At 41.6% G+C, this 18,069-nt stretch overlaps 1 protein-coding gene across 2 annotated transcripts in view; it reads left to right on the forward strand.

The window, feature by feature from the left end:
* Nucleotides 1-12,379: 12,379 nt before the first annotated feature.
* The window catches only part of TMEFF2 (transmembrane protein with EGF like and two follistatin like domains 2), a 230,641-nt gene continuing 224,951 nt past the window's right edge, over nt 12,380-18,069 (forward strand). For both annotated transcript variants that reach the window (XM_060622507.3, XM_060622508.3), the window contains exons 1-2: nt 12,380-12,745; nt 15,118-15,227. In XM_060622507.3, coding sequence (XP_060478490.1) covers nt 12,574-12,745; nt 15,118-15,227 — 282 coding nt within the window. In that variant the 5' untranslated portion in view covers nt 12,380-12,573. The remainder of the gene's footprint in view (nt 12,746-15,117; nt 15,228-18,069) is intronic.

An 18,069-nucleotide genomic window follows, 5' to 3' on the forward strand; every position in this document is an offset into this window, starting at 1 on the left:
ATAACAGTTTAAAAAAACGATACTTACTATCCATGTAGTCAGGCTAGAGAAGCTTTCTTTCAGTTCTTTGTAGTTATCTTGACAACTCGAGAAATAAGTTCATACTTAAAGAACATTGAATTTTAGGTTAGAAAACACTGGGTATGTCTTTCAGCATTAATTTCTAGTCCTCCAACATAGAAATAAAAAAATACCTATGTTGTAAGTATGATGGGAATTATTTAAACAGTTTGGTAAGAAGCAAGTACTTTGTAAATACTACTAACATTAGTACTAATACATAATTAAACAGCTGACCTAAAAAAGTATATTTGGTCATAAAATTAACATTGGCTTTTCCCACATTCACCAATGACATTGTTTCTCCCATCTATTTATGGAATCATATATCACAAATATATTAAAGATGTAAAGTCAAATATAAAACTCTTAAAAAATATTAAAAACTTCTAAATTATTAAGTTTCATTTACTTAAGGAAAAATCTTACATCAAAATTTCATAACAGTGATGGATTATGAAGAAAACACATTATGTTCTGCTTTAGACAAAATGATTTAGTTGTGTTTAAAGCACATAAGTCCTGGGGTGCCTGGGTGGCTCAGTTGGTTGAGCATTTGACTTCAGCTCAGGTCATGATCTCACTGTCTGTGAGTTCGAGCCCTGCATCAGGCTCTGTGCTGACAGCTCAGAGCCTGGAGCCTGCTTTGGATTCTGTGTCTCCCTCTGTCTCTGCCCCTCCCCTGCTCATGCTCTGTCTCTCTTTGTCTCAAAAATAAATAAAAACATTTAAAATAAATAAATAAAGCACGTAAGTCCTGTCTTATAAAATTTTCTAGTTTTCTGGAATTAGTGAATTTAGTTCACATATAAAAACTGGAAGAAAATTTAGGTGCACATGGGTGGTTCGGTCAGTTAAGCGTCAGACTCTTGGCTTCAGCTCAGATCATGGTCTCACGGTTCATGAAATCAAACCCCGTGTTGGGTTCTGTGCTGACAGCATGGAACCTGCTTGGGATTCTCTCTCCCTCCCTCTCTCTCTGCCCCTCCCCACTCACTCTCTCTGTCTCAAAATAAATAAACTTAAAAAAAAATTGAAAATTCATTAATGAGATGATTTACAATATACTTAACTAATGGATCCAAATATGTACATTTTATTATATCTATCCCGCTCTTCCATTAGGAGTGATTTCCCAATCCAGAGTGTTGGGGGCTGACATGTCACCAGTAATTGTCATCGTTTCTGACTCAGACTTCAGCAGCAAAGACCAAATCACATAAACTTGCCTCTGTTTTGTACACACTTCAGCAAATAATACCTATTCTATTACAGAGACCCTTGTAGATTACAGATCTCATTTAATCCTCATATTGTAACTGTCACATTACATATATAAAAAGGGTATAAAGAGGATCAGTGAGATGAGGCTTCACAAGGCTTCAAGGGTCAGAACCAGAATTTGAAATTACATTCCAACTCAAATCCAGAGTCCTGGCCATTACCCTAAAGCCGCTTGCGTCACTGCTAATCCCTAGACAATTGTCTATGCAAGGGGGAAAGGTGTCATTTTTAAAGATTCCATAACTCAGACAAAGAATGATCTAGCTCTGTGAGAGGGAAGAGCTAAATCACTCTGTCTACACTGGTGTATCATGTTAAACACTGTCCTTTGTACATCTAACAGATGCAACTATCTCTGTATGATATAATTAAACTTCCTTGGAAAGAGTTCAAAACCAGCTCACATTACACTGAATTTTGTAATATGGCAACTAACATTACATTAAATTTGACCAGGGTCATCATGTACTATGACAGCAAATGGAAGAAAATCACCTTGTAAGAAATCCTGTCTAACTGTAACATTTGTGTCCAAGAATATCAGAATTAAATTTGAAAGGTATTTCTAATATTTCCAATATTGTACTCAGGTTAAATACATTCTTCGTGGAGAGTAGTTAAGAGGCAAAATGTAAGGCTCTGATTGGTTAGCTACCTCAGTATTTCCCTCTACAAGCACAGCTGTGCTGTGAGCGTGTCCTTTCGTTCCTTAATTGGGGGGACGGGGGTAACTACCTGTGTGGAAAAGACACTATATCATATAACACTGCTGCATTAATTTCGATTTGAAAAGTAAAATAAGGCAAATGTCCATAAATAAGAACCTGAATAAATTGAGACATTCAACATGAAATTATACAAGCCAAATGAAGTAGATCTCCTTGTGTTTATTAGGTGAATGAAACAAGAAATAGGGGTGCCTGAGTGGCTCAATCGAGTAAGTGTCCGACTTCTGCTCAGGTCACCAACTCGCGGTATGTGAGTTGCAGAGCCGGCTTTGGATCCTTTGTCTCCCTCTCTCTCTCTGTCCCTCCCCTGCTTGCACTCTCTTTCTCTCAAAAGTAAATAAACATTAAAAAAAAATAAAGCAAGAAATGTAACAGTGTATATGGTTGAGAAATCATTTGCAAATCAAAAGGACACACATGCAGGCACATATGAATACAGATAAATATATAAGATATTTATCTGTGTATTTATATGAGTGTGTATCCTTTTAATTCCTCTGTCTCATCTATCTCTCATCTATCTATCTATCTATCTATCTATCTATCTATCTATCTATTCCATGGCATATTGATGTACTCAGCGCATTTTTAAATATGTCTCTATACATTTTATCTATGAGAGAGAGAGAAAATATGTCTGAATACATTTAGAAGGATTCTAAAAGACTAGTGGCAGCAGTTATCTTTATATAATGAGAAGACCTAGGAGCTGTGATGCCAGGATGACTCTATATCATCTCTTTATGTTTTGAATTGTTCATTGTGTATAGAGGTATGCATGCTCCCATATATATACTTATGTATACATTATATATCGTGCACATATGCATGCATGTGTGTCTATATATATATACATAGATGTGGTTTGTGTGTGAGAGAGAGGCCCCCAAAATACCACCTGCTGCCTACCTTTCTCTCTTTTTGTTCATATCACTTGAAAACCACAAATTTGACAACAAGATAATTGTTATTTGTTTCATGGTCTGATGAATTGAGTGGCTGATCTCCTGACCTGAAGCAACGGGAAATACAAAGGTGGTAAAAAATAAAGGCACAGTTACAGGCTGGGACCAGAATAAAGTACTGCCCACAGGAGGTGCTGAGACTAACAGCTGCTCGGGAGGAAACACCTGGGTAGAAGAAGCGAGAAGTTCAAACCACTGCCCGATGCTGAGGCGCTCCCTGATGTGCTCTAACCATCACCTTCTTAGTGCCAGCTTTTTACTCCAGAATAAGTCTTGCCTTTTAAAAGGTTCACTGAGAACTTCTAGGTTATTCCAAAGTGATTTCACTATCTTTCCTGGTAAAAGTGTAAATAGCTCCACTCTTTCTGGAATGTGTTCATTAATGTGCTTAGCTATAGCATAATTTAGTATCATCTGTTGACTGTCAACTATGTATAAAGCATTTTGCTACATCCTTAGACTATACATAGACAAAGAATGACGTCCCTGAGCTGAAATTAAAGATCTTTGAAATCCAATATTATTTGACTAATCATTGTGCATGGAAAGCAAATCTTATATATGAGTGTCAGGATTTATAAAAACATAAATAAATAAGAGAATTTGCTCTCTAACTCCAGCGCCCCCTGTAGCTCACCAAGCTCCAAGCAAAGAAGAGGGAGCTAAGAAAGGTGGTCTCTATACCATGACTCCTAAAAAGCTGAAACTGCCCTCAAACCCAGCTGTGGTAAAGCACCCAGGAAGCAACTAGCTACAAAAACCGCTCTCATGAGCGCGCCCTCTACTGGACGGATGGAGAAACCTCATCATTACAGGCTTGGTACCGTGGCCCTCCCTGAAATTAGATCTTACCAGAAGTCCACTGGACTTCTGATTCCCTAACTTCCTTTCCAGGGTGTGGTGCGAGAAATTGCTTCAGACTGATCTGTGCTTCCTCAGTGTAGCTATTGGTTCTTTGCAGAAGGCAAGTGAGGCCTATCTGGTGAGCTGTTTTTGAAGACACCACCCTGTATGCTTATCCATGTCAAATGTGTAACAATTATGCTGAAGGCATCCAGCTAGCATGCTGCGCCCGTGGAGAATGTGCTTAAGAAACCACTATGATGGAACATATTTCATTCTTTAAACAAAATTCTTGGGGCGCCTGGGTGGCTCAGTCGGTTAAGCGGCCGACTTCAGCTCAGGTCACGATCTCCAGGTCCCTGAGTTCGAGCTCCGCCTCAGGCTCTGGACTGATGGCTCAGAGCCTGGAGCCTGTTTCAGATTCTGTATCTCCCTCTCTCTCTACCCCTCTCCTGTTCATGCTCTGTCTCTCTCTGTCTCAAAAATAAATAAACGTTGAAAAAAATTAAAAAAAATTCTCTTCTTTTTGTGAGCCCCATGGGGTCAAAAAGTACCTACGTATATGGTTGCAAGTGGAAACACACGGGACAGAAATCAGGTCTTGGCAGTTTTTCCATTTTCACTTGTGTGTGAATTTTTAATATAAATGTTGGGACCTAACGCATTAATGCAAGTCAAAATGAACAAGTCTTAGTAGTTCAACCCTATAACAATTATAAATAAACCCGTTAAATATTTTTGGACAATGCCAGCATTTGGATTTTCTTAAAACAAGTAAATTTTTTATTGACAGCAAGGAAAGAAAGAAAGAAAGAAAGAAAGAAAGAAAGAAAGAAAAACAAAGGGAAAAAGAATTTATATACACTAAAAAATAAACTAGTTTTATGGTTATTAAATAATTTGTCATGGAAACATCTCTTCTCCTTTATCAGATGTACTAAAATTTAAAATATAGGGGCACCTGGGTGGCTCAGTTGGTTAAGGGTCCGACTTCAACTTAGGCTCAGGTCAGGATCTAATGGTTTGTGGGTTTGAGCCCCACATCAGCTCTGTGCTGACAGTTCAGAGCTTGGAGCCTGCTTCAGATCCTGTGTCTTCCCCTCTCTCTGCCCCTCCCCCAGTTGTGCTCTGTCTCTCTGTCTCTCTCAAAAATAAACATTAAAAAAAATTAAATATATACAATTGCACAATAATACATATATAATATTCAGCAACTAAATGCAATTTATAAACAGACATCTGAGATGGGGATGTTAGGATTGCAGAGAAAACTAGTCTATAGGGAGAAAGAATAATGGAAATAGCTAAAGTAACGTTAAAGAAAAAAAAAAAAAAAAGATGCTGCTGCCCCAGAAAGATGAAATGAACCTCTGCCTCTCTGGATGGCTTTCTATTTATAGAGTTTAGTCCTTCCTGTAACTTGCCTTCTTCCTCCTCTAGAGCCCCACACCACATTCTCTCTTTTCTTACACCAGGCTAAATTTCTTTTTGTTACTCAAGAAATAAAAATAACTCTGGACAATAGAAAATGGAGACTCAGAGAAACTAAGTAACTTCTCCATGGATGCCCAGCTTGTAAATGTCAGGTCAAAGATTCCAACTCCCATATGCACAGTTACCCTGTTATAAAGCTTTGCCCTGCCCTCATATCAGAAGCTCTAATAATAGCCAGTGAGGGGCTAAGTGTCCGGATTTTCAGTGCAATGCAAAGCAGTAAGCATAGAGGTGTAAAGAAGTCAATTAAACTCTCTTCAAGGCCTTGCAAATGTTTCTATTTAAATACTTTTAGCATGTTCCACATGTGAACCACAGCTTTTCACAAAGTAGTGTTATCAGATACAATCTGCATCTTTTCCTATGTTAGAATCACTGCTACGGAAATACCGCTATCTAATTTAGAATTTATGTAATAGAAAACCAAGGAAAAATTTTAAAGGTTGTGAATATTTATAATGCTTATAATGACAGGGAAAGTTGCATCAGAAAATAAGAGTTGCGGAATATTTACCCTACTGTGTGTGAGCTGGCTTTACTGCCGTTTCTGTGAAAGGAGAAGCCAGAGAAAATGACCAGCCTTATCTAACATGCTGACACAATTTTTTTTAAAGCCTCATTCCTTTAAACTATTGTTTCTAATGGTGTAATAAATGGAAATCCATTGCCATAGTTTATTGCAGTGTTTTCTTGCTAAGAGGGATTCCATGATCAAATAATATTGGAAAACCTGAGTTCAATAAAGTTAAATAGGTGTTTAGTTTTATTTGATGTTGTTTTGGTTTGATTTTACTGCAGGGCTCCTCAGAGCCTTTAATATGCAAATGTGCATTGTGAAGCTAAGTAGAGTTTATCCGAAGCCTTTCCCAAATTTATTTTATGACAGAAGCTTCTCCACTTCAGTTTTTCTTTTTCTTCTTTTTGGGGGAGTAGGGAAGAGGAGGAAGAAACACTTATGTAGAAGAAGCAACAAAATGGTTGAGAATATTAGTTCCCAAGAGACCTGCTCTGCCACTGACACAAGTAAGTTGGGTAACAAACAAACAAAACCAAAGGAAACCAAACCAAACCCAAAAAGAAACAAAAAAACCCAAAAAACCCCACCTAAAACAGAGCAGTTTCACTCCAAACTGATTCAAGCTTCTGGTTCCACCTTACCTCCAGAGACTCAAAGTCATGGAGTAACGACTCCGCATCAGTGCGTTTTTTAATTCCCCAGGTGATCACAAGGTACGGTCATGACTGGGGCCCATTGCCATAAGAGGAAATACACTATTTCTCTAGCACTGTAATTATAAATCTAAACATAAACTATGAAAAATAATTAAGGGCACTGGAATCAATAAGGCATAGGAAAAGTTACATTATAAAATTATTTCTTTAAATCATGGCTTGTTATATATGCATCATTAAATAATTACAGCAAAGGGTGGAAAAATAGCAAATTTACTCTTGGTTAAAAAAAAATTCTGCCTGAAATGAAGATGACATCTCGGAAACATTGTGAATAGCATTTGATCTACAAATTAAACACGTGATGTATTAATATACTTGTTATTGATAATATAACATGTACTTTTTATAATAATAAATTTTAAATAGCTGAGGAAAAGCTATTGAAAGCTAAGGATATAATGATTTGTGTCTATATAATCGAGGTAGGCTAGAAAATAAGGTTTTGGGTTAGATATGAAAATGATACCATATTTTATTATTAATAATCAACATATTGTACACTCTAATATCACACATATATATCTTGGATATCATTAATTACTTTTAATTACATATTTTATATAAATTATTATATATAAATGTATACCTGACTATATACACATATTTATGTGTTCATTCATTCTGTATAGAGATTCACCCCACGGCCATTATCATTAAATCATATATTATATTTCCCTTAATTTTCAGAAGAACCCTTGGAGGTAGATATTACTATTACCTATATTTTACAAATGAGAAAACTGTTCACAGTCATGAAGCTACTAAGTCAGACATAGTAGAAGTTTACTGCATATTTGGTCAACATTGCATAAAGAAATTCAATACTTAATGGTAGATATAGAGACAGACATGAATGAAAGCTCATCTGTACACTGAGTATAAGCCTTTACGTTTTTTAAAAAAATGTTTAAGTAATCTATACACACGGCATGGGGCTCAAACTCACGACCACTGAGCCAGGCAAGCATCCCCCCACCCCCCACCTCTCTTTTTAATTTTTATTTTTTTGAGTGTAAGCCTCTATCTTGTCTTAGAACCTTCTCTGCCAAAAGTCCTGTGAAAACCGAGGAAGAATCCATATATCCTTTCATTTGTTATATAGGTGTAGGTAGTACCTTAGTTCTTAAACAAGGAAGAATATTAAAATACAGATTCCATGGTCCAACTCCAAACTGAATTAACATCCTGCTAGTGAGACCTGGAATTTGTGTATTATTTATTTGTTTATTTATTTTTAATGTTTACTTATTTTTGAGAGAGAGAGAGAGAGACCACGGGGTGAGGGCAGAGAGAGAGAGAGAGACACAGAATCTGAAGCAGGCTCCAGGCTCTGAGCTGTCAGCACAGAGCCTGATGCAGGACTTGAACCCACGAACCAGGAGATCATGACCTGAACCAGTTGGACTCTTCACCGGCTGAACCACCCAGGCGCCCCTGGAATTTGTCTCCTTTTAAACAGCTTCTTAAGTAATTCATATGAGGTAATTAATAAGAATTGCAAGTATGAAATTTAATGTTTGGGTCTTACTGGTACTCCATAGGAAGGGCAAAGCAGCTGCATGGACAGAATGAATATGTTCCTAGTTAGTTTCCTTTCATAGAAGCTACGAGGTAGTAGTCATACCAGCAAGAAATGGTGATTTAAGTTTTGGGCTCTGACAGGCAAAACTGTGCTGAGTCCCAGCTGTGCCATTGACCGAGTTTGTTACAGTGGGCAAGCCCCTTGATGCTTTAAAAGCGATATGCCATTTTGGTTCTGGCACCTGGGTGACTCAGTGGGTTAAGTGCCCAACTCTTGATTTTGGCTCACGTCATGATTTCAGGGTTCCTGACATCCAGTCCCATGCTGTGCTCTGTGCTGACAGCGTGGAGGTTGCTTGAGATTCTCTCCCTCTCTCTCTCCCCCTTCCCTCCCCCCTCTCAAAACAAATAAACATTTAAAAAAGAAGTTATGTGCTTTTCTATAAAATGGAGATAAAGGAATGTCTTATCTCATAGGGGTTTTGTGGAGGCTTAAAAATGTGTTTCCTCCTGAAGGAAACAATGTCTGACACTTAATAAGCATACTATATATCTTACCATTATTGAAACATCAGAAAGTGTTAGAGATCGAAAGGAGATAGAGCTCTGATTGGCAGTATGTCTTGTTTTCCCAGATTTATTCATTTATCTTAAATGTTTCTTGTTCTGGAATAACTTTTTCTCCCTTCCCCCACCTGCACCCCCATTAAAACTCTGAGTAATCGCACCATTCTTAACAATGCCCTTTCCATGTAAGGGGAGAAAAAACTTTTAAAAAAATCTCTATGGAAAAAAAAATTCTGTTCTGTTTGTACTTAAAAATATGATAACTTGACTCTCACCCTCTGAGTCAATTCTAGAGTGTGTGTGCCATAAATAAACTGTTTTAGCTCAGGGATATTGAAAGTAAATATTCCGTACTCTTTGAAAGTAAGAAATTTTGCAAATGCATGACAAGATTGGATTGTGTACCTAGTATTCATATAATGTATGATGCAAAATACAATTTGTAGACCTAGTTTTAAATTCAATTCTAATAAGGAAACCGATTTGACCTGTTGGGGGAAAAGTTGAAGCACTAATCCAATCACTAATCCAATCTTCATTGCCATAAAATGTAATTCCTGTCTATTTCTTTGGTACTAATGATGAGGCTAAATAACGTATATATTTGTATTTACATGTTCAGCGATCCTATGCTCTGTGCAGTGAGTGATGTTCTTCTGCCACTTGGTGGTGCCTGCCAGTTTCAGAATTTGTTTCTTGGTGGCACTTTAACACTAAGTACAAAGCAAGCTAAACAAAATCACAGCATTCCTATTGGAAAGGCTTTGCCTGAAACTGTTTAGTAATTTAAAGAACCTCTGTGCAAGTAACTGCATTTGTTAACCAGTCACAACCAGTAATTAACTCCTTTGGAGTTTTAAGTTACTTTGGGCAAAATGTCTTAGGAAGAGTACATATTAGTAGAAAGCATGCCAAAAATTTACTTAGCAGAGAATTCAATAACAGTTCTACTCTGCTAAGAGGTGCTGTAAAATTCTACTTATACAGCCAAGTACTGAATTCCTAGCAGGTCCCGTGTCATTATCATAATTACTGCATAAACACTTTTAAGGACTTTGCCTTTAGTTTTAAGCATGACTTATTTTCATAAGCCTGATTAGTTACCACACCAGCCTTGCTATGGAAAATGACATGTCCTCACTCTAAACTGGGAGTTGTTAAATCTTGATCTACATTAAGTGTATATTTATGTTGCCTTTTCTGCTGAAAGGATGCAGCGAAAGACATCCCTGATTCCTTGTTTTTGCAATATCGGCTGGCAGCTGTAGCTAATGGGCATTCCGTTTCCTTAAAGAATTTAGCTGCGCTGTCTGGAAGCCGATTTTCTGATGCCTCCAACGTCTGGTCTAATTGATCTGTTTTAATGGAGTCTTTGTCGGTGAGAAGCGAGATGCCACCGACTAGAATGCTGGGATCTGCTACTTAATTGCTAGGAGTGAGAGACACTGAGGCTCAGAAATCTTTGGAAGTGGGCGAGGGTTGGGGGGTAATCTTGGGGCGGAGGCGGAGATGTAAGATAAAGGGATGGGTTTCACACAGGAAAAAAGATGAGATTTCTTTGAGGCTCTGAGGTGCTGCACGATCACATCTCTCAAAGGAGAAGTTAAAAAGCAAGGAAGTGGGAGGAGGTTGGAGGTTAAGGTACTTAAAAGGATAGCTCGGGCACAATTTGTTTTTCTGACGGTGCCTGCCAAAGATAGATAGTCCCTGCTTTCAAAGTGTACTGATGCCTCTTTTAAGTGATTGGGGATGGACGCTAATTGCCTGTGAGATACTATCAAACACGCTCTTCTAAATTCGGGGAACCAGAAGGAGAGGGGGAAAGGCGAGATTCTAAAAGAGAAACAGAGATGAGGGCAAAGAAAGAAAGAAAGGGAGGAAGGTTGGAAGGAAGGAAGGATGGAAGAAAGGAAGGAAGGGAAAAAAAGAAAGGGAAGGAAGGAAGGGAAGGAGGAAGGAAGGAAGGAAGGAAGGAAGGAAGGAAGGTAAAAAGGAAGGTGGGAGGAGGCAGAGAAGAGAAAGAGGAAAGAAGGAGGGAGGGAGAGAGAAAGAGGGAGGGTGCTGCGAGAAAAAAAAAAAAAAAGAAAAAAAAATCCTGAATCACTAAACAATCACACAGAAAAGAAAATTCTTCCTTGTAGGTCATCCAAAACACTGTGACCGCAATAACGACCCGAGTCACGACGGAAAAATCTTCCTCTCCATCCACGTCCCGGGAAGCTCTCGGTCCGGTTACTAGCGACTAAAATACCATTAGGCTAAAGAGTGTCTAACTGCGTGAAGAATGCAGCAGGCGGAAGGCGGGTCCCGATACGCCTTTGCTCAGCGCCGGCTGGAGCGAAAGAAAGAAGGGCACCGAGCGAGATAGTCCAGTCGAGTTAGACCTTCTCGCCTCCCCGGGTCGCCGGCGATGGGGCGGAGAGATCCGCTAGAGCGCGCAGGGCCGCTCCCCGCGCCGCCCGAGTGAGCCGCTCTTCTGGGAAGCCGCTTCCCGGGGGCTGCGCCCGCAACCCACCCGTTGCTGCCGCGGAGGAGCCCTCCCCGCCTCTTCCCGACCACTTGTGCGGAGCCAATCTGACCTCCGGAACACACTTCCCCGCGCCTCCCGGGCAGCCGCACTAACACGCTCCCGGCTGGAGAGGAGCGAGTAACGAGAAGGCTCCAGAGTCTGGGCTCCCCGGGCTGCGTCGGAGCTGCAGGGGGCCAGGGAGGGGAGGGAGAGAGGGAGAGAGAAGGAAGAGGAGAGGGAGCCTGCAAGGCTGGCTGAGTCAGCGTGGCGAGCAGCCTCCGGGTCGCAGGCTCCGGGGGAAACTGCTGCTGCTTCCAGGCCGGCCAGAGCTGTTCTCACACCACCGCCTCTCACCCTCTCCTGGTCTCTGCCACCTCCCCAGAGAAAGGTTCCTGGGCTCGCGCGTCGATTTCCCCAGCTTGAATCCGGATACAGGCGGCGCGCTCCCGCACGCAGGAGCGCGGGGCGCCAGCAGGACACCCTCTCCTCTGGGCCCGCTCTCCCCTCTCTGCCCTGCTGCTCCCACTTCTCCGCCACCTCAGCCCTCGCCGGCCGCAGCTCAGAGAGACGCCACCCAGCCGCGGCTGGCACTCGCAGCCCGGGGTCACGCACTGACGAGGGGAGCTAGATCGGGGAGACCTAGACCGGACCCAAGGCTCAGGGGTGGGGGGGGGGGGTCGTGGGGCGGAAAGTGAAAGGTCAGGTGGTATATAAAGCTGTGAGAGTCGCCCACTCTGGAGCCCGCGCTTCTCCCCCGAGCCATCCCCGCCTAGCCGCACTCGGGCCAGCGCCTGGCGAGCTGGCCCATCTGTGGCATCCGCCGTCGCCTCCTCCTTGCACCTCCTCGCCGACCCCTCCCTCGCGGGACCTGCATCCCGCTCCGCCAATCAGCGCCCGCCTGCCTCTTCCCACGTGATCTCGGGCGGGCTAAGGACCTGCTGCTTCCCAAACGCCAGAGGGATGAGGGCGGCAGAGCGCGAGAGGCGGCTGCGGGGCTGTGGGGCGCTTTGACTCTCCTTCCACGCAGCCTCCTTGGACTCCTCTCCTCCGCCCTCCGGACTCCGGTCTCCTCGTGGTCCCCTGGCTTCCCAGATCCCCCTCCTTATGGCAGCAGCCCCCCGAGTCTCCGGCGCAGCTTCTCGGCGGACGACCCTCTCGCTCCCGGGGCTGGGCCGGGTCACTGGATGTTGCTGAAACTCCGGAGACCATGCGCGGGTTTGGCTGCTGCTTCCCCGTCGGGTGCCACTGCCGCCGCCGCCGCCTCTGCTGCCGCCGTCCGCGGGATGCCCAGTAGCCCGCTGCCCGGCCCCCGCGATCGCGTGTTCTTCGGAAGCCGTTTGCTACTGCAGAGTTGCGCGAACTAGTCATGGTGCTGTGGGAGTCCCCGCGGCAGTGCAGCAGCTGGACACTCTGCGAGGGCTTCTGCTGGCTGCTGCTGCTGCCGGTGATGCTACTCATCGTAGCCCGCCCGGTGAAGCTCGCGGCTTTCCCTACCTCCTTAAGTGACTGCCAAACGCCCACCGGTTGGAACTGCTCTGGTAAGTCCACAACCCCAGCGCCCGACCCCCTTCGGCCCCGCAGAGGGGACGCGTTTCCAGCGCATACCAAGCCCACCTTAGTGCGTCTCCTCAGCCCCGTGCCTCTTACTGCCCCAAACCTCTCGGACGACCGACCTCCACCCCGAGGAGCACTGGGAACCTTCCAGGCCGCTGCGGAAGCTGGGGCGGGGGGGTGGGGGGTGGGTGACGGGGTCTGGGGTGGGCAAAAAGTACACGTGTAGGAACCTTTTGCATCCTTGCCCTTAGGGCGGCGGATATTTTAAGAAATACTGGACGGGATGGTTTTGTGGATCCACCGAAATGAGCACCAGTCCTTGGGGGCTGGGGGGGTGGGGTGGGGTGGGGTGCGGGGTGGGGACTAAAACAGAACCTTTCCATCATGAAAGGAAAAAGTCTGGCTAAAACGAGCGAGAAATAACTTTATGGGAAGGAACAAGCGAGAAAGCGATAAATCCAATAGTGACTGCAGGGGAAACACTGATTTCTGGCAAAAGTGCCATGGGGTGCCCTGGTCTTGCTTTCAAGATCAGGTCACACGGATTCTAAAGGAGCTTGGGGTTTAAGAGAATCAATCTCTCTCTCTGTCTTCCCCTTTCTCTCTTCCTTTCCCTCTCTCCGTCTCTTCCTCTCTCCCACATCCTCCTTCAAAGACGTGTTTTTGCAGCCCAGAGATGCTTCTCTCTTGCTTCCCCAAGCTCCTGATGGGGAAGGGAAGTTGAGAAAAGAATCAGTCGTCGGTCTCCCAGGCCTGGGTGGGCATAGCTGAGGCAGGCAGGCTCCTGCGGGCGGGCGGAACCGACCCGGGCGGACGCGGACTCCATTTCTGGGCAAGCTTCCTCCGAGTGGGTCCGGCGCTCTTCTTGCTTGCCGGGGTCCCTTCAGAGTCTGAACGCGAGAGCTTGGCAGGCTTTGCTCAGCCGAAGCCTCCTAAGTACATAGGGCCCGAGGATGGGAGTTGCTGTACTCCGGGCTGGCTTTGCATTTCAGTGTGACAGCCCAGCGGGATTGTGGTGTGATTTCATTGGCATTTTAAATTGCATTCACATGCCTGGGTATTGTCCCCTAGGTCTGGTCTGTTCTAGTTTTAGCAAGCGTGCATGTAATTTTTCATCTTCTGTAAATATAATTCTGCTGTAGTTAAATCTGGCTCTGAACAAAGTGGCTTCCAGGGATGTATGTAAGCTGAAGTGTGTGTAACTTTGGAGAGGTGGGAATGGCCAACTGTAACTCATAGGATGAAAGAACATGTAGTCCTAGGTTGTTACTGCCATGAGGAACATTATCATGCATCATGATAGTTTGTGCTTTTTTTAAAGACAGGTTGAGATTTGCACCCTGTTAGATTTGGGTCAATAGATTGCCTTTGTTCTGTTTTCGGCAATTTCTAACTTTGGTATTTTTGTAAAATTTAGCATGTCTTCTTTAACTTATTCCTGGTTCATGGGCGCATGTATGTTATTTTTGAAAAGCTAAGTTCCAGTTTTCAGGTGTCTGATCACTTTTTTAGGTGCTTTATCATAGGGCTATGAAACAACCTGTGCTTGAAATGAATGGTCACAGCTTTGTAGACCAACATGCCTGGTTTGCTTCATCCCAAGTACAGTATCGCTTTAGGAAATAACTAACTTAAATGGGAAATTGAGGTTGGCAATCAAGAGATGTACTATGAGCCGGATATCTTAAGGAGATTTGCAGAGACTAAAGAGAATAAACTTGTTTTCAAGGCAGATTTTCAAGAACCTGGCACCCCCCTCCACCCTGTTAACTTAGAGGTGATCAATCTTCATTTGAGCCAGACAGACCATCACAGAAAACACTGTGCCTGTTTATCTTTATTATTGGGGCTTTGTTTCCTCTTTGTCTGGAGAAATTCCAAATAAGGGGTTGCTTCAGACCTTAAGGCAAAAGAATGATTAAGGATGGAAAAATGGTAAAATGACATTCAGAGACCATCAACAGCTTTTTTCTAAAATGTAGGCTTGTGGGGGGGGGGGGTCATAAACTGTACTCTACTTAATGAGAAAAAAAAATAAGGAAGCTGGGGATCAAGTTATAAACCTTCATTCACTGCTGCCAGTATTAACTCTGGCTAAAATAAAATAGCACAATCAAAAGAGAATATTAAAAGATAATTCACTAAAAAAGAATTGTGAAAAAAAAAGAAATGAATATTGATCACTTAACTAGATTTTGGAGGTTATCAGTAGAGAATGACCTTGCAGTACAGCTGTGGTTAATGGAATAAAAATTTAGAGCAATTCTTTTAAAGCTGCAAGATAGTGCTTTTGTTGTGGTTGTTTTTAAAATCTGTAACATCTTTAAATGACTGGAATATTTTCTTTAAATTTGAGGTTATGATGACAGAGAAAACGATCTCTTCCTCTGTGACACCAACACCTGTAAATTTGATGGGGAATGTTTAAGAATTGGAGACACTGTGACTTGCGTCTGTCAGTTCAAGGTAAGAAGTCTGATATTTGCATCTTCTTCTTCATTGATGAGACTACAAAGAAGGGATCTCCCTTTACAAACCATCACTTGGCAATTTATAGCTGTGCAAGCTAAGAGGAAAGCTGGCACCAAGCAAAAGTGTTGTCCTGCCAAGAGAGCCAACGGATGTCAAAAAGACATAGCTTTTTGGAGAAATGTGTATGCCAGAGTTATAAATGCCACTGGAGGTAGGAAGCTTCAGGTTGTTCCTTTGATGTGTCAGAAGCAAATTAGGTTTATGTGTCCCATCGAGCAAGAATTTTATAATTCAACAACTGCTGGGGATAGTAGCTACAACAATCAATGGATAAGAAGTATAGATTTGTACTTTTGTTCTTTTTGATTGGGGCTGTCATTTCTTTTTTTTTTTTTATCGTACTGTTCTGTTTTAATGGCCTTGGGTCTTATGATCCTGGCAATCCAGTTAAGTTTTTAAATAAACTCCTTATTAGCGTGACTTCAGAACTACTGTGCTAGTTTTGGAAATCTTGGAACTTACTAATATATATCAACTTTTCATGGGTATCACGTTGAATTACAGCTGGATCTCCCAAGAACCCCAAAGAGTGCAAATAGCTGCAGGCTATTTTATGAATGTTAGGAAGATGGAGTTTGCCTCATGTTAAAAGAATAAATAAAATAATTTTTTTGTAAGTAGAATGGGAGACTGTAGCACTTGTATCATCAAAACTACATTATGCGTATCTATTGAAGATAGAACTCATGTCATTATTACAGCCATCATCTACCAAATGCTTTATACCACGTAAATTATAAGCCCTCTTTTCTCTCAGAATGTTTATATAAGCATATGTACCCTCAACTACCACAGCTATTGTATTAATGTCTTATATTCACCTTTGAGTGTTGCTGAATTACTTTTGTAAGTACACATGAAATCTAACATAAGGTTCAACCAAGAACCTTTTGTGCAAAAACAAAACTATATAAGTGAGATCAGGTAAAACTTTTCCAAGACTGGGTAAGCAAAACTAAAAAAATAAGAAAAAAAATGTTACAGAACAAATGAAAACATTAAAGTGAAATTCAGGTCTAAAAACTTGTTATAGTATGCAATATTTAGAATTGTTGATGAAATTAAATATTTTGAATTGAATTCGACCTCCCAGTGAAAGAGATAAGGGAATTCAGATTTAAATATAGTTTGAATGGTTTGTAGATAAGTTAAAAGCTTCTTGCAAATTATTTTCTTCTTTCTAAGAAAAGCAATAAAACAACTAATATTTGCAAAGTGCACCACCTCCTGGTGGGTGAATATTGCTGTGACCACACTACAGTCTTTCAGACCATACTATAGTGTTAGAAACATATTTGTGCATATTTAATATGCACGTGACACGAACCTCTAAGGTCTCCAGCTGCACTGAACAATGTAATTATGTTTTTTCAATGAACTACATGGGAGAGGTAGAGCATGAAAACTCTCCAATTCATACTTTCCCCAAATGTTAACTCAGGGAAAAGTACATTTGGACAAATCAGTAATTAAAGGCCCAAAGGATTTTGTGGATTTTCCCCCTTACAGTTTGTGATTCCCATAAATTGGTCTTACTTGCATGACCCAGGGTAGGCATAAGAAGTGAATTCATGAAGAGTATAAAATGAACCAAAAAGAACGTTCATCAAAGGAAAAACCATAATTCTAACAAGATTTCGACAAGAGAAAAATAATGGAGTTCACAAAATTCTAAATGGGTGCATGCTACTACAAGGAAATGTATAGTTTTCTTATTAAAGAAACTGTATTCAGTTTTCAGGTTCCACAAAGGGTTTTGGTAAAACTTTTTATCAACAAAAATATTTGTGCTTTTCATGTTTTGGTCAGCCAGTTACATTTGTCATTAATTTAAATAATTGTTCAGTGGAATTGATTGGGGAGAGGGCAATGAAAACAAGTTTGAATAAGAAAATAAATGTGTTTTTTTAATGCCTATAGTATTTAAATTTACTACTAGATTTTACTGCTATAAGCTTATGCTTTGTGATAGATGTCAGTCTGTCAAGAGAAAATAAACATTCCCTTCATGGAAAATTTAGACTCTACACATACTAAGACTGTAGAGTGGCTGATTTAGGTTCAAGATCAAAGAAAATGCACAAGTTGTGCAAAGAATAATAAGATATTTTAGGCTAAGAGTATCTTGATTCATTCCTTTCTAGTACATTCAAATGAATTTGAGGTTTTGGGGGGTGTGTGTGTGTGTGTGTGTGTGTGTGTGTGTGTGTGTTTTCCCTCCATATAAGGGAGATGTCTTGATAATCTGTTTTCCTATATCCTAGTCTAAACTAGCTGAGGTTATCTACTCCTAGTCTCCTGTATTTATGGATACAGTCACAAATTCTTTCATTCAAATTAGAATGTGAACAATGGTCATTCTGTCTGAGAGATAAATTTCAAAGGGAAGCGTGGGTGTGATCTGTAGTTTGCCAACTTGGATTATTATTGAAGCACTAAAGAGAACATATATTTGCCTTCACTTCTCTTAGATGATCTAAAATAAACATAGGGGCATCTGGGTGGCTCTGTTGGTCAAGCATCCAACTCTTGATCTCTGCTCAGGTCATGATCTCACTGTTTGTGAAATGGACCCCCCACATTGGGCTTTGTGCTGACAGCGTGGAGCCTACTTGGGATTCTCCCTCTGCCTCCCTCCCTGTGCGCCTCTCCCCTGCTCCTGTGCGTGCTCTCTCTTTTCTCTCCCTCTCTCTCTCAAAATAAATAGATAAACATTTGAAAAATTAAATTAAATTAAATTAAAATTAAATTAAATAAACACATTCTACCCTTTACT

This window comes from Panthera onca, chromosome C1 (assembly GCF_046562875.1).
Source record: "Panthera onca isolate mPanOnc1 chromosome C1, mPanOnc1 haplotype 2, whole genome shotgun sequence".
In the NCBI taxonomy this organism is placed as follows: domain Eukaryota; kingdom Metazoa; phylum Chordata; class Mammalia; order Carnivora; family Felidae; genus Panthera; species Panthera onca.